Here is a 16495-nt window from a genome sequence, read left to right on the forward strand (position 1 = left end):
ACATCATCTCAAACCCATTCTTTCACTCTTTATACTTGGTCTTAGGAGAAGTTAACTTATTATCATTCTAGCAGATTGGGTGATCTTTATTATCACTATGGTTCTTTTTCTTTTCTTCTAAGGACTCTAGACATCATAAGCATTTTTACTTTCTTTTCTTTGTCTAATCTTTTCGTTTTATGCCCAGAACCAATAACTCATTGTTTTGCTCAACCCAAATCCTTTACTAGACTTGTAAACCTTGAAAACACATCCTCCTCCTAAAGACTTTCTCCCTTTTACTTTCTTTTTACACTTCACTCTTCTGCACAAATCTATACCCAATACCCAAAATCGAGTTCTCACCTAGTCCTACTAGTCCGGATAACGCGAACTAGAACTACACAGGATCCTACTCTTGTCGGTTAGAACCTAACACTTTCTAACAAGCTCAACTCGGAAAAAGACCTGACACTCAAAAATACAATTGGCTTGGAAGAACGGTTGGTTAAGGGTGCGGGGAACTGTTCCAAAGATGGGAATCAGCTACTTGGATTGACAAGGGTGGTAAAAATGTGAAAGACAATCCAAGTATGTATATGGTATCCATGAGTTCAACTTCAATGCATAACAGGATAATTGCAAGTCAGGATTAGGTTCAAGTAGATAGGGAATGATATCAATTCGAAACATGCTTCAATCTTAACTTTTCAGGTTCAATCAACAAGCATCAAAGAACTAAGAACAAGGGCCTTGATCCTATCCTATTGAATCCAGCATGCTAACAAGGTTACAATCATCATAAACCCCTATGCTAAATGCAACAACCCTATATGAATAAACCTAGACTCAATCCTAATATGCAATTGCAAACTACATGAACACTCTGTTTTTGTGGAAATTTTCGAAATTTTTTTTTTTTCAAATTTTTTTATGGTTTTTCTATGCAAATAGATGGATGCAGACTCAAACATGATATGATGCAAAGATTTGAAATAAGAATCACAAAACACGACATTAGATACATCATCTCAAACCCTCCCCCAAACTTAAAATACACAGTCTCCTGTGTAAGAAAAATTTGCTGGAGGATTTAAGAATCACAATACAAACAATGCAGAAATGAAATGGTATATACAAAGGAAGGTAGGAGTACCTCAGTAGTAGAAAAAGGAGTCCGTGTTCGCCCAAGGAGGAGCGTGAAACTGACTCTGTCCTTCGCCTTGTTCGGGATCCGCGGATGTGACATCAGCTGGTTGGTCGACTTGCTGCTCAACCGCTTGCGTGCCCTGATGATCACCTTGAGCTTCAACTCGCCGCTCAACCTCAACCTCATGCTCATCTCGAGCTGCAGAACAACGCACTGATCGGTGACTAGAAGAGGCTCTGGAATCTCGCGAACCGCGTCTCCTTCTCTCCCTGGACTCATGTGATGAGTAGCGTGAAGGAGCGGGTGAAGGCGGACGCTCCCGTGACACATATGAAGATTGACGTGCTAGGGAGGGAACCGGAGAGAGTGTTCTCTGACGAGTTGGCTCGCTGGAGACTTTGTGTGTGGCTCGAGAGAGGGGCTCGATCGGGTGTTGGCTTGAGTGGATCGAGTGTGGTAGTTGGAGCATGTGCGGAGTGAAATTGGCTCGAGCGTGACAGCGGAGGCATGGCTCGAACGAGTGCAGAGTGATGAACCTCTCAGGATGGGTCGAGTCTGATTCCACGCTGTCGGTTGAACCTTGTTCGAGTCGATGATGGTTGAGAACGCACAGTGGTGGTTGAACTCTGCAACACCTCTTCTTCATTATCCCAAACCTCTTCCTTAATTTCCTTGGAGGAGAACTTCTCATTGTACCTTGGAGCTTCTTGATTTTCCCACTCATCTTCTTCACCATAGCTGTTAACTCTTTCACTGAATCCCTTAGAATCTGAGTATTTTGTAGTTCATACAAACTGTTAAGCGCGGGAGGACGTGACTCTTGCGGTTGGTGAGGTTTAGGAAGCAGGTCTTGACGCTTAGGGAGGGTAACGACTGCACTCGATTTGGAGAATGGTCGAGTGACACTTTGAGTTTTCTCTTTGGTTACCAAAACCTCAGTTTCTGCCTCATTCACATCCTCAAAGATGTCAAACCCAGATTTTTGATCTTTCTCTTCAATCACAAAGGTATGTCCATCAATAGTTGGTTTCTTCCTAGAATCCCTGATATCAAACTTCATCGTGAAGTTTTTACCCAGATTGAGATCAATCATCCCATTCTTGACATCAATGACTGCGCCAACTGTAGCTAAGAAAGGTCTTCCTAGGATTAGTGGATCTTTAGGCTCTTCATCCATTCCTAGCACTACAAAGTCAGTAGGAATCTCAGCTTGTCCAATTTTGATGGGCAAGTTCTTTAATAGACCATGAGGCAATCTAGTAGTCCTATCAGCCAATATTAAGCGGAGGTTGCATGACTTGTATTCGTTGAATCCTAGCCTCTGAGCTACAGACAGTGGCATGAGGCTTACTGAAGCACCAAGATCACATAGGCACTTTTTGAAGGCCAATGGACCTAGAGAACAAGGCAAGGTGAAAGAACCAGGGTCCTCTAGCTTCTTTGGGATAATCATCTTCTGAATGACAGCCTTGCATTCATGAATAACCCCACCTATGTCATGCCCTACCCTCTCATCTTCCAGAGCCTTAGCTTGAGCTCCTTTAGCTATCTCCTCCTTCTCTTTGGTCTTTTCGGTTACCAAGTCAGTTAAAAACTTTTGATATTGAGGCACAAGTGCAAATGCATCAAGCAAAGGCATCCTAAGTTCAATCTCCTTGACTTGGTTTTCGAACAGAGCTTTGTACTTCTCAGTAAGCTGCTTCTTAAACCTCACTGGAAATGGTAGTGGTGGCTTGTATGGTGGAGGAATGAATCTCACAGGTTTATCCTTGGGAGCAGTGGGTTCTTTAGTAGCTTCAGGATCAGATTGTTTTGCTGACTCAATTGGATCCTTGAGCACCTCGACAGGATCCTTTATCTCAATTTCATATTGAAGAAAATCCTCCCCATCTAAACTCTCAGTGTCCTCAGTGAGCCGTACATCTACAGCTTGGGTGGTGATGGCATGCATAGTAGCATAGTCCTTGGGGTTTTGAACTGCTTTTCCAGGTAGTTGGCCAGTTGTTGGGGTAGAAGTAGAAACAGTCTTGCCTTCCATATACTTCATCTTGGAGTTAAGAGCTTCAAACTTGACATTCAGATCATTGTAAGAGAATTCCATCCGCTGACTGAGTTCAGCAAACTTCTTAGCAGTATCCAGAGAACCACTAGCTTGACCTTGAAGAAGTTGTTGTAGCATGTGCTTCATTTCTTGATCTGGACCTTGAGTAGGTTGAACTTGTTGAGGTGAAAATCCAGGTGGTGGTCCGGAAGGAGCGTGAGAACTTTGCTGGAATTGTTGCTTAGGCATGAATCCTTGATTGTAAGGAACAAAAGGCTTTTGCATACCTTGTTGTTGCTGCTGAGGAGGGTACACCTGATCTTGTGGATTTGCAACATTGGTGCTCCGGTAAGACGAATTGGGGTTCGTCTTGTAGGGGTTATAACCCTTGTTGTATCCACCTTGATTCTGGACGTAGTTGATTTCTTCAGACTGCTCACCCTTCCCATCCTGAACTTGAAAAGGGTCATCCTCAGATACAAAATGGACAGTCTGCTGCTGACTTAGCAAGAGGCGGTCAAGCTTGTCATTGACATTCTTAAGGTCCCTCTTGTACTTCTCCTCAGACCCAGCGTCGCCGCGAACTGTGCGGTCATAATCCTCATTGTAGTTGCCGTCAGACTGAGCGAGATTCTCAACCAGTTGCCATCCTTCCTCAACGTTTTTGTTCAAGAAATTACCGTTAGAAGCAGTATCAAGCAGCATGCGGATTTTTGGAAGTACACCACGGTATAGAGTGCTCAGCAGTGACTCGTTGCTGAAACCATGGTGTGGACACTGGCTGTGGTAACCCTTGAAACGCTCCCAGGCTTCACAGAACGATTCTGAGCTCTTCTGAGTGAAGCTGGAAATCTCATTCCTGAGACGTGCTGTTCTGGAGTTGGAGAAAAACTTGGCCAAGAATGCCTTCTTGCAGCCATCCCAGGTGGTGATTGATCCCTTGGGAAGGGTTTTCTCCCATTGACGAGCCTTGTCTCCCAGGGAGAATGGGAAGAGGCGCAACTTGTAACCGTCCTCACTCACGCCGTTGATCTTGGTAAGACTGCAAAGACGGTCGAACTCGTCCAAGTGGTCGAGTGGATCCTCCATAGGCAAACCGTGAAACTTGTTTCCTTGGATCATGGTGATCAGACCACTTTTGATCTCGAAGTTGTTGTTCTGCACGGCGGGAGGGACGATTCCAGCACGCTGAGTATGAGTGCTCGGTGCATCCCCAGCACCAATGTTTCGCGGTCCCGGATGTGGTTCATTATGCTGTTCCATAGGGACTGGTACGGGATGATCGGTGGAAATACGAGCTTGTCGTGGGCGTTGCAACCGATTGATTTCGTCGATAACAGGAAGGAGATTCTGATGCCCTCTTGATCTGGTGTGCATGCAAGGTTGCAATCAACAGGTACCTGAGGTGCAAGACAAACAAGCAAAAAACCAAAGCAAGTCAGTACTCAGAATGATAAGTGTAACAGAACTTAATCTTGCAAAACTTGAAATCTTAAATGTAGCAAAACAATTCCCAAATGGCAACGGCGCCAAATTGATACTAAGATTTTTTATGTCTCCTAGTAGGTTCAATTAACCTTATGTAGTTGTAGTACTTAAGGTGTCAATCCAGTTGGGAATGTTTACTATCACTCAAGATGCAATCAAGCTATCACAAGTCAAGCCAATTCGAAGAATGTTTTTATCTAACAGTCCTAGAATGATCAAAATGCAAAACGGAAATGAGTCACAGAACTAGAAACAAGAATGCATGACGAGAAGCGAAAGTGAATAAAAACGTAAAAGATTCTAAGCATGAACAAACGAAACAGTTCCAGGAATGTAATAAAAATCAGAAAGAAAGAAGTCCTAAGGATGGGGTAATTGATGTCGGTGGAGTATCCTAGTCTAAGGAGTGTTTAACATACCATAAGCAAAGTATCCCTAAACAATGAACATCACAACTTAGCTAATCCAATCTCTTGGCAAAAGCTACTCAGACGCAACCACTTCCATACCTAGCTCTCGCTAGAGAAACGTGGTCGAGCAGGCATGACAGACAAGTTCATTCGTGTCAACAAACATCCTAGACAACTAATCTCTTAGGCTAGGAACGTAAGTCTCTGGCACTAGTTGGTCAGACATTTCATCAAACACCTTTTGGGTGCGGAAATGTCTCGAACCTAGTTCCAATTGATCAGAGAGAAACAAGTAATTCTAACTCTAGTCCAGAAGGGAATTTTACAATCAAAGCTTAAACACTCTACATCCTAAGATCCTCCACCTAATCTATCCCATCCTCAGGAACTACCACACTACTCAGATCCGAAAATCATAGTCAAGGATGCAAACACAGAAATCATTGAATCAAGCATAATAAGATAGATAAAAATAAGATTAACAACTTTGTAGAAGGAATCAAATGCAAAATCTCAATAAATCTCAACGATATCGGAATACAAGTCTGAGGACATGTTTTGGATGCTAGGTTAAAAACCTTCTGGGAACGAAAACGAGATTAAAAGATAAGATGTCTCTGCAAAGACTTAACAAAATGTATATATAGTAGTCCAACATGGAAAGCCCTAAAACTTAAAACGACAAGGTAAAGCGTCGGTTCGGTAATCTCCTGAAGCATGTGAAACCAAACGTCTTTCTTCCCGACATGTGCGATCAAGTCCATGTGCGTCGAATGGAATCCAATGTCATCATAGCTCGGATGGAAGGCTGAGGAGCATGGCTTGATCGGATAGCTCGGACGGAACGGAGATGGTGACAATGGCTCGGACGAGACGGAGATGGTGACCATGGCTCGGACAAAACGGAGATGGTGACCATGGCTCGGACGAAACGCAGATGGTGACCATGGCTCGGACGAGAACGGCTTCCAATGTTTCCTAAATACCTGAAATACTCCAAGATGCACAATGTATGCAAGGATGATGCAAGAGCTACCTAGACGTGCAAAGTGTATAGAAAGAACTAAAAAATGATGCAAACCAATGAGTTATCCTAGCTAAATGCATGATAAAAATAGGCTAAGGAGAGACAAAGTATAGACATATCAATATTATAAGTATATATGCTAAGTTCATGTTATTAGTTTGCTAAATTCATATTTTCATATGCTTTGGAAATTAATCTCCAAAGTTTCTTGTCTCTTGATGCAATGTTAGTTAGTAATGTTCTTCTTTAATTTGCATGTAAAAGATCAAATTGTAAGGGAACCGTGAGGATTTAGCGAGGGATTAGCTAGAGTTAATCGCAAATCCCTTGTAATTTGCGAGGGATTAGCTAGGGGAATCCTTGCACATCCACCGCACATCCCTCGCAAGTGTATATATTTTTTTGCATCAACTTTATTTTCTTAATGATACAATCTCTATTAATTTCATGTTTTGGAAATGTTTTGGAAATTTCATTGTTCATATAGTTGGTGATTACTGGACTATGGACTCTATATTGCAAATATTGATCAAAACACTTGGTCATATGTTCATAATGAAAGTAAACCACATCTTGATTTACATTTATATATATATATATCTTATATATGTGTTTTCTTTACACATGTTGATTCATCTCAAATATTTTTTTGTCTCTTGATGTTTTTACTGGGAACTTCACTTCAGAATTAAACCTAAACTCAAACCCTAAACTCAAACCCTAAACCCTAAACCCATAAAGACCTCACAAATCCCTCGCTTCTTCCTCGCAAATTTGCTACAGATTATATTACTCGCTAATTCGTCGCAAGTATGCGATAGATTTGCGAGGGATGTTTGAGGGACAATACCCTCGCAAATTTGCAAAGGTCCTCGTCTTCGTAGCAAATGACCCGCAAATTCATCGCAAATTTGCGAGGGCATTTATCCGTCGCAGATTTCCGTCGCAAAAAGCGGGTTTTCTTGTAAGTGTTAATAATGTAATTAACATCACAATGTAGCGTGTATATATATATATAACACAAAAACAAACACACTAAAAGACATTTAATCATCATGCAATACTTAAAAGTAGCCTCGTTGGTATAGTCTTAGAAATTTTTCGTACATCCAAAAGAGAAACTTCTCTTTAGATTCAGTCAATAACAAACGTGTGCTTACGAAGCTTTAGAAATTTCTTCTCGTTTAGATCCAAAACTTAATAACATATTACATATGTCTACTTTTCTTATCGATCAAAGAAAATAATAATCAACCGTTTTAGAAATTATTGAGTCTTCGTGTATAGACACAATCACAGAAGTGATGATTTGACTTGGTCAATGTTATTACCAATTCTTCTACGGTGTTACAACCCAACATCTCGGACCGGATCAATGGTTTATCATCCCAAACTGTTCTATAAATACCAACAAACGTATCAAGCCAAGAACACACTTTATAGTTTATACATCTAACTCGAAGTTCAAGCTAATGTCCGATACTTCTTCTTTGCTCATACCCAAAACAAACCCTCCAAAAGAAACCATGGCAAACAAATCCCTCACAGGCCTCGAGAGTCTTATAAAGCTTCTCCCAACAGGAACACTCTTCATCTACCTTTTACTCAACCCTGTTCTCACTAACGACGGTGAATGTACCACAGTTAATAAGGTCATGTCAAGCATCCTTGTCGGCCTTTGCAGCTTCTCCTGCGTGTTCTCATGCTTTACCGATAGTTTCAAAGGCCCCGACGGATCAAGAAAGTTTGGTATAGTCACCAAAAAAGGTCTCTGGACTTATGCTGATCCGGGATCTGTGGACTTGTCCAAGTACAAGGTCAGGATAGCGGATTTCGTTCATGCGGCTTTCGTGCTGGCCGTGTTTGGGACACTGGTGTTACTTGACGCTAATACCGCAAGCTGCTTTTATCCCCGGTTCAGGGAAACGCAAAAGACATTAGTCATGGCTTTGCCTCCAGCCGTGGGTGTTGCCTCAGCCGCTATCTTCGCTTTGTTTCCAAGCAAACGGAGTGGAATCGGGTACGCACCAATTGCTGAGGAGGAGGTAGCTGCTGAGAAGGAGACCAAGAAAGCCTCCGTCTCTGCCTGAGATATGCAGCATATCATATGCTGCTTCTGTTGTTTCCAAACTATTTGTTGTAGATTGTAAAAGAATATGATCGTTTGCTTAAACATTAATTTAGTTCTTTGTAACCATAGCGATCAATATGTAAACTGAATGTTGTGTTGCATCTTAATATTATTAGAATAAACATTATCATCATATAAACAAGTGTTGTTCCTTAATTAGTGTCCAAACTTTACGAATTCATAAGATTCCAAGTTTCCATGTATCTTTCGACATCAAATTAGCTTTTATCCGAAAGATCTTCTGCTTTGCTTTCTTGCGCGACAGTTTGAAGCTACCTCGAGATCGCTCTTTGGTTATAACTAAATCGACTTTGACTATATGATGATCAGAAGTACCTTTGGAAGAAACAACTGAATAAGAGCCAGGAACAAATTCGTAAGGTGAATCTGGAGATGCTAGGATATAGTCCACCCGTGTCCCGTACTTGCATGTTCCTTGTACATCTACATCAGATCAATAATTTCACATATGACTATTACTATATGACCAACGGAAGAATAATAAAACTTCGCAAGTTAAGAGAAACAGAGAGACTAACCTTGTCCTTTGGCAATAATGACTACAGGCTCACATTCTCCTGCAAATTCTTTTGAGTCCAAGTATCCTTTTCCCTTGAGAAATCTCATCACTTCAACTCTAGGCGTTGGCTTTCCAGAATCCTCGTAATACTGTTCTTACATTTAACAGTTTTGGTTATATATGAAATGAAACAAACTAGAACTATGACCGGTGTAACGAAATGTCACCTTTACGATGTGGTTCCATCTTGCTATGGAATAATCAGAGCCATCAAGAGAATTCAAGCCTCCAAGCAGGATGTGGGGAGATTCATCTCCTCGAGTAATTGCATCGATTTGCTTCATCCGCCAGTTCTCATCTAGATGGTCAAGTTGAGTGCAATACACGTTTACATCTCCGGCCCATGGGACCTCTATAGTCACTTTCAACACATTCCTGCACACACACACAAAAAAAACACTTGAGTCGACAACACACATCAAACACCATGTCTCAGAACAGAAAACAAAGACATTGCATCTTCTATTGCTTCTACAACCTGAATATAATTTAAATTGAAAACAAAAACGCACTACCTAACTCTACAATTTAAGAGCTTACAGTTATAATCAATGCTTCAGGTTGTCTAAGACTCGTTAGTTAAGTAAAAGAAGACACCAGGAAGGACAATGATATAGTCAGAAGTTTTCTATCACCTAAAATCATCTGCATCAGCAATTCTCTGAACTCTCCACTTCTTTATAGGCCATTTTGACAGTAGGGCATTGCCAAACTCCGGCGCCCAGCTCTCTGCAAACACGTATTTCATACCTAACGCGGAGGCCAAATCTGATAACGGCTTCATAAGTGTCTCTTCTTCTGCTTTCACATCTTGCAAAGCCAAGATGTCCGCATCCAACTCTCTTAACAACTCAGCTATGCTTCTTCTGCTGCTGTAACCGTTAAAGCTTTCTTGATCCCACCAACAAGAAGGAAGACACACGGGAGACCTCATCGAGATACTTCCTCTGTTTTCTTTCCCGTCTTTATCAGTCTCTACCATACTCAGAAAGCTGTAGCTTTGTGATAAAGAAATCTCATTGTCTGGGAGATTAATGCAGACCTTTGGTTTCCTGGCTGCAGAAGAATGTAACGGAGACTGCTTCAGAATTCCTTTGGGAGAAGGGCATGAGATGTTGTTGATGCTATCTATATGACCAAGAAAAGCTGTTTCCTCCATGTTTTGCACAACAGGCGCAAGTGAGAACATTGCCACGTTAAACGTGGCAACCCGGATATGTCTTCTGGAGTTTGAGCTCAGATTGATAGAAGAAACTTCGGTTTCCGGGCTCTCCTTTCTTCTCGCTCTCCACCTTGCTTTCCTGAACCTCCTGACGATAACTCTAGCCTTCACCCGTTTCCTGATAACCCATCGAATTCTTGAATAAAGGACACCAAGCTTCCTTCTAAACACACACAGCATGTAATCTCTCTGTTTCTCTGCTTCAAAAAATGGAACCAGCTAGAAAAGATTAACTCTTGTAGAGATTTCTTAACAAAGATACAAACTTTTCATGAGACAATGAAACAACAAGACTGTAATAAATATCAGATAAATAAAGAGATGAGATAATATTAAAAGTATTTGTGAAGAGAAGCTAAGAGCCAACTGCTCCAAATCTGTTGAGCGTCTCATCTAAAAAAAATGTCAAAACCTGCTACCAGAGAAGAAAAAAAAACAGCAAAGAACCAAAACCTTACCTGTTCATCAACCATCTCAAAGAAATTCTCACAAGTAGGTTAAACAGAAAACTGACAAGAAACTTATATAATATATATTCTATACAAAAACTAGACTTCTGTGAAGGATTTTAGACTGGTGCATGCGTTGAAAGATATGTATAAAGCAAAACTATTAGTTGACTTTATCAAACAAATTTACCAACCCCTGTGACCAAAATATATTTTACCAACTAGTTTGGCATGTTGCTCCTGAATGATTGATTTAGCCACACAAAGTCACAAACCTTAATTCCAAAATTGCTATGTTTTTTTCTATTACACAACTAAAAAAACATCTTACATTCAAACTTGCAAGTTTATCGATAAAAACATTGAACTTAAGTTCCTGCTCAAGCAGATCAGTAATCATTCATTCAAACACACCAAACTGAAAGAGCAACAAAAATGTTAAAAAAGCAAACTTTCAGAGTTCTCATAATCTCGATCGATTTGTGTTATGTAGATGGATGGAGCATAGAGAGAGAGAGAGAGAGAGAGAGAGAGAGAGAGAGAGAGAGAGAGAGAGAGAGAGGGAGAGACCTTGTTGAGGTAGGCGTGAGAAACGAACAGGTAGTGATAGTGACGGAAGCGCGTGTGAGAGGCAGCGCCATGGTTTCCGACGACTCCCACTATAGGATCACATCGCCGCATCAATGTCCGCCGTTTCAAAGACCTTCAACGTTAACCGGTTAATACTGGAGCTAAATTATATCTACCGGACTGGTTCAATCAGTTACTGAACCACAAATATTTACGAATTGCTCTTCGTAACTTTAAGAAATATACATTTTGGCCTTAGGCAAAAACAAATGTTATATTTTGATTTTGACGCTTTTTATATAAATTTCCACTGATTCGAACGAGTGTATTAGTAACAACATCAAAATTGAAATAATGTTACAGGCAAAATTGGATTAAATTAACCAGCCTTAAAAGTTTAATACTACATCATTAGAAGAAAGCATGGCCATGTCCTTCCTCTGGTTTCTTCTGCTTCTTCTTTCTCTTTTTCTCCATCTTTGTATCTGCTCGTGATGCCATACGTTTCGCTTGTTGTGACCTTATCTCCATTAGCTTCGCCTTTGCGTCTTTGAAGGGCGCATCAGATCTTGATGCCATCATTTGCTGTGACCAAAAACTTCACTTAATTACACCCACAAAGATGAGAGGAAAAAAATAAGGAAACATCATCAAAAGTGAAATGTGTTTTACCATGACATGATCCATGGCTGCCAAATTGAAACCGATTGTATCTTTGCATGCCTGATAAGTTCCAGATTCATATCAAAACCAATTCATCAATTAAAAAAACATATAGAAACCACCAACAACACTTTCCTCTTTGCTAACCTTGATTTTTGGGTAAAGAGTATCCCTGAGAACGCTCAAGACTGGTCTGGCAGACGGCGTTGTTACCAACTGGTTGTGATGTGTCTGTACTAGAGTGGTGTCGAGCCTGCAAACCAGCTCTACCTGCAAGGATTTGGTGACAAACTTTAGAGAAATTCTAAGACGACAACTCGGGATCTGTTTTTCGTTCAATTACTCTTTCAAAAATATCACAGGTTGTTGAGTACATTCTACTTTACAACACAACTCCCGTCTGAGCTGAATTATAGAATCTAGAACACAAAAGGAGTATATAATTTACCTTTTCGGGAATTAGACTCCAGTCTTTCATGTAGCAAAAAAGCTTCAACGCATCTGAGAATGGTAGAGCCTACACAAAATCCACAAGAGGAAAAGGCGTTGATTAAACCTTGTATTGAGTACTAAACCTTGGATTCAGTATTAATTAAGGTACAACCAAGTAACTAGTAAAAACGATTGTTTGATAGAAGAAAACAACCTACCAGCAAAGTCTGCTCAAGATCATTTGTTTTCACTTTTGAGATGGCCCTGAGAACAAAATCGGATGGAGAATGCCCGAGCATCACAGCGTTGGGTAGGTATTCAGGAACTTTTCCCTTTGTTTTCTCCTCCTGGAAATTGGAAGGAAGAAAAATCACGATGCAAAGACCAAGTAGGAAACAAAGAAGCAACACAAGATATTGGCATAACCATATTAGCAAAAAACAAAGCACCATGGTCTCTATCTGGAAATTGAACTGAGCCCAATGGGGTTTAACAACAACTAGGGGGATATCATGTGCATACGTATCTATAGATAAACAAACAAAGTCACAATTCCCACCTCATAAGCAGCATAACGATTCTTTTCATCTTCTGCTACATCCAGGGCTTCTATAATTGAATCAGTAGCTGATAGCGTTTCTATCGTCTTCTTGCCAGCTAATGCTGCAACACCTTCCTCTGGAATTTCCTCCATTGGTCCATTCCTGTCAACTGATGCATTATCAATCTCAGACTCAAAAAGCTCTTCTAACCTCTTTTCCTTCTCCTCCTGCATTATTTCCAGCAAAATTACATTAATTGGCCAGCCGCATAAAGTAACTCATCAAAATATACTCAAGATTTATGTAGACATGCCACCAAATCCACATTCACAACTACAATAGAAGAGTTTATTCTATTTGCATGATTTCCGTATCTAATCTCATCACGCAAATTTAAATAACTTCCAACAGTTGGGAATTACCTCGAGGAAGAAAGGTTCTTCAGAGCGATCCCAGCGACGCATAGAGCGGTCATGAGATCCTGTTACGAGAAAATCACCACGGTTACTGACAGCAAGGCACCAAATCTCTGCATGATGCCCTTCAAGCGTTAACAATAGCTCGAATTTGTCAGCATCCCAATACTTGACGAGGCGGTCTTTCCCAATGCTGAATAGATAATGGGTATTCCGAACAAATTTTACACCCATGACACTGTAAAACCAAAACCACGTGTCACTAAAGCACCAGACAAATATTTTAATGACTCCTAGGAGTCTTATACACAAAATATAATATTTCCGGTAATAATCAACATTTTACTAGCCAAGTAAATCTGTTGGGAAGATGCTGGAAGAAAAAAGAGTTTTCTGATTATATCATGGCAAGCAATGGTCATACTTTTTTTTTTTGCATTTTTCCATTCTAAGTCTATTAGAGAGTTAAAAAAAAACATTTTTTTTGCTAAAACCAGACAAAATTATAATATACACGGAAAAACTGAGTCCACATCATTCAGTATGTTATGCCATTTGAGAATTATGGTACGAATTGTGGAGGTACCTGTCACCATGAGCAAAGATAGACTTGTGACAATCACCAAAGTCCAAACCCCATATTTTCAAATTTTTGTCTTGAGAACCAGTTACAATCAACTCTCCATCTGATGAGATGTCAATGCACATCACAGGTAACTTGTGGCCATATAAGGAGAGGTAGAATTTTAGGGAATCCATGTAGAAAACCTGAAAGCAATATAAGGTAAGTAAGTTGATGTTACATAAGTCAAGGAAAATAATATTACGATAGATATGAATGTGGTTAGTGTATCATTTATATGACGTTACTTAAATTAGTTTTTTCTCGTTTAAATACGCCATTAACAGAATACCTACCTTCACTGTGGAATCAAGCAGTGCAACTGCTATATGTTTAGCATCAGGACTGATAGCAACAGCAAGTACATCGTCATTCATCTTCATGGACTTAACATTTGAAACAGTGAGCTTTTTGGTAGCCTGCAGATTATCAAACATGTTTTAATCAAATCATATTAGCATACTCTAACATACGAGTTAACACTAATAAACAATGTATCAGCTCATCAACAGCTTTAGTAATACTTGGCAGTTCCGGAAATCAAAGGCACAAAACAGGAGATGAAAAAGAAAGGAGGAGTGTAATGAAGCAATTTATAAAACAAAAATGCATCTTTTACTTATTCTAATAGAGGGAAAAAAAGAAACTGAAGGTCAGGAATCTCACCTGGCCAGATTTCTGTTTGACTTGGTACTCCCAGAATTTGACTTCATGATCTGCACTGACTGTGACGAACCCATTACCGTTTGGAATAGGTGTAATTGACCAAATAGTGCCACCATGAGCCTCCACTTCTTCCACTTTGGTAGCACTTCCTATATCAATGATTTCAAGAACCCCACTCTTGGTTCCAACAATACCATACTTGTTTTGGGGAACGATCAAACTGCATAATCCATATCCTGATTCAATAGTGCGGAGACAGGAACCTGTACTGGGATTCCAAATTTTGACTTCACTGTAACTGGTTGACATCAAAAGGGTGTTATCTTCACTGAGTGTAAGACTCCTCACGTCAGAGCGATGTCCTTGGTGTTCAATGGTAACAGTTTTCTCGTTTTCGCTGCTCTTAAGGGAATAGAATTCCAGTGAGTTATTATTCAAAGAGAGAGCTAATGTTCCTAAGGAATTTTTTGGGGGCATCGGACAAAAAGAGAAAGAGCTGATTTTTCTGCCAGCTCTAATGACTTGTAGAAGCTTAAAAACATCAGGGACAGTAAGACTCGAAACAGCATCCGTTTGTTCAATTTTGGCACCTGCTTCACCAATAGCGGTTGGATTTTCATCACCCAGTTTGGAAGTCTTCTTCTCTTTCCTGCGAAGCCTACGCTTTGCTTTCTGCTTTGCCTCAGCTTCATCCAAAACTCGGAATATTTCAATTGTTTTACCTGCCATTTGACAAGCCAGAAGATTTCCCGAAACATTAAATCTAACTCTTGCAACTCTATCCTTAGTTTGTCTCTGAATTTCTCCAAACGGCTTTAAAATTTCCCACTTGTTCTCTGTCGAGTGATCTTCATTGGTTTTGATATCATTTGCAGTTGAATCTGATGCCAATGATCCATGAGACAAGTACTGCTTGACAGCATAAAATCTAAGTTCTTGATCAGCCGACCCAGTAACAACATATCTCTCCTCTGGATCAGCATCAACGGACCAGACTTCAGTATGATGGCCGCTAACTATTTGCATACAATGTTGAGTCTCAAGATCCCAGACTCTTAAGAACTTGTCCTTAGATGAACTAACAAGTTTCTTACCAGAATCCAAGAAAACAAGGTCTGTGACCTGCATTAGACATATGAATATTGCTTTGTCAAAAACAACAATGAAAAAAAAAATAGTATGAATCATCAAACACTACATGATACAACTTAAAAGCTAAGATAGTAAAGAACCTGATCACGATGCCCACGGAGACGAAAAAGGCCTGATTCACCAACAACATCCCACAAGATAACATCATTATCTTTACTTCCAGATGCGAGCATGGAGCCAACCTTATTGTAGCGCAAAGCAGTCACAGCCCCCTTATGGCTATTCAAATTAACCTCACAGGTTCCCTTCTCAGAATCCCATATCCTTATGCTCCCATCTGCATACCCAACTGCCACCTGGTTTTATCACACAGAATCAAACAACAGCAAACTCCTTATGAAACTCAATACTACAAAGCACCCATGAGTATTATTAATTTATCTTAAATTGTTCTCTTGGCTAAGCAATTGTAATTCAAAAAGGGCATTTTTAAGCAACCAAATTGATAGATAGAGTGAACAAACAAAAGTAAGTACCAAACTAGAAGCAGGGGAGGCGGCGATGGAGGTAACGGCGAGAGATGGACCGCCGCGAGAGGAGGAAGGAGTTAGGGTTTTGGTGCAGACACCTTGACGGACGTGCCAGATTCCGACCTTCTCCAACGCCGGAGCAAGTACATGCTTACCCTTAGAGTCGTAAGCTATGTTCGAATCCAAAGATGAAATCACGCCGAAAGAGGAAGCCGCCTCATACCTTAGGTAAGCCTTCACCATTCTCCAATAGAAAGAAAAAAAGAAGCTTTGATTGTATTTGTCTCTTCTTCTTCTTCTTCTTCTTCTTCTTCGTCTCCTTCCTTCTACTTCATTTAGCTTTTGGGTTCTAGGGTTTTGGAGAGGTTGAAGGCGTTGCTAACATCTAACTGTTATTTTTAATAAATTCTGATAAAGTCTTAAGGTTTTCGTCAATTCAATATTTGACCCCTAACTTTATTTTAATATCTTTGAAGCCCTTATTT

General features: G+C 40.3%; 3 protein-coding genes and 2 non-coding genes across 5 annotated transcripts; 2 read left to right on the top strand and 3 right to left on the bottom strand.

Annotated features, from left to right (window-relative positions):
- Positions 1–152: 152 nt before the first annotated feature.
- LOC147920404 (uncharacterized) lies at positions 153–5709 on the bottom strand. Its single transcript, XM_087500616.1, has 2 exons — positions 5647–5709; positions 153–4570 (listed from the first exon to the last, which is right to left on the bottom strand). The coding sequence occupies exon 2, from the start codon at positions 4545–4547 to the stop codon at positions 1137–1139; it is 3411 nt and encodes a 1136-aa protein (XP_087356742.1). The 5' UTR covers positions 4548–4570; positions 5647–5709; the 3' UTR covers positions 153–1136.
- LOC147920405 (small nucleolar RNA R71) lies at positions 3931–4037 on the top strand. Its single transcript, XR_015591843.1, has one exon. It is a non-coding gene; the product is annotated as a small nucleolar RNA R71 (small nucleolar RNA).
- A 1858-nt stretch (positions 5710–7567) lies between the features above and the next one.
- On the top strand, positions 7568–8365 carry LOC104766049 (protein DMP1). The gene has a single exon (XR_015591188.1). It is a non-coding gene; the product is annotated as a protein DMP1 (transcript).
- On the bottom strand, positions 8309–11260 carry LOC104766048 (uncharacterized). The gene is made up of 5 exons (XM_087502206.1): positions 11048–11260; positions 9442–10225; positions 8974–9181; positions 8766–8895; positions 8309–8670 (listed from the first exon to the last, which is right to left on the bottom strand). The coding sequence occupies exons 2-5, from the start codon at positions 10206–10208 to the stop codon at positions 8405–8407; spliced, it is 1371 nt and encodes a 456-aa protein (XP_087358332.1). The 5' UTR covers positions 10209–10225; positions 11048–11260; the 3' UTR covers positions 8309–8404.
- A 64-nt stretch (positions 11261–11324) lies between these two features.
- On the bottom strand, positions 11325–16443 carry LOC104766050 (U3 small nucleolar RNA-associated protein 12). Its single transcript, XM_087502205.1, has 12 exons — positions 16017–16443; positions 15621–15836; positions 14389–15510; positions 14019–14141; positions 13687–13868; positions 13107–13338; positions 12702–12911; positions 12361–12489; positions 12159–12227; positions 11858–11980; positions 11720–11770; positions 11325–11632 (listed from the first exon to the last, which is right to left on the bottom strand). The coding sequence occupies exons 1-12, from the start codon at positions 16251–16253 to the stop codon at positions 11459–11461; spliced, it is 2868 nt and encodes a 955-aa protein (XP_087358331.1). The 5' UTR covers positions 16254–16443; the 3' UTR covers positions 11325–11458.
- Between the last annotated feature and the right edge of the window lie 52 nt (positions 16444–16495).

Source organism: Camelina sativa, chromosome 19 (assembly GCF_030686135.1).
Source record: "Camelina sativa cultivar CO46 ecotype springtype chromosome 19, ASM3068613v1".
NCBI classification, from domain to species: Eukaryota; Viridiplantae; Streptophyta; class Magnoliopsida; order Brassicales; family Brassicaceae; genus Camelina; species Camelina sativa.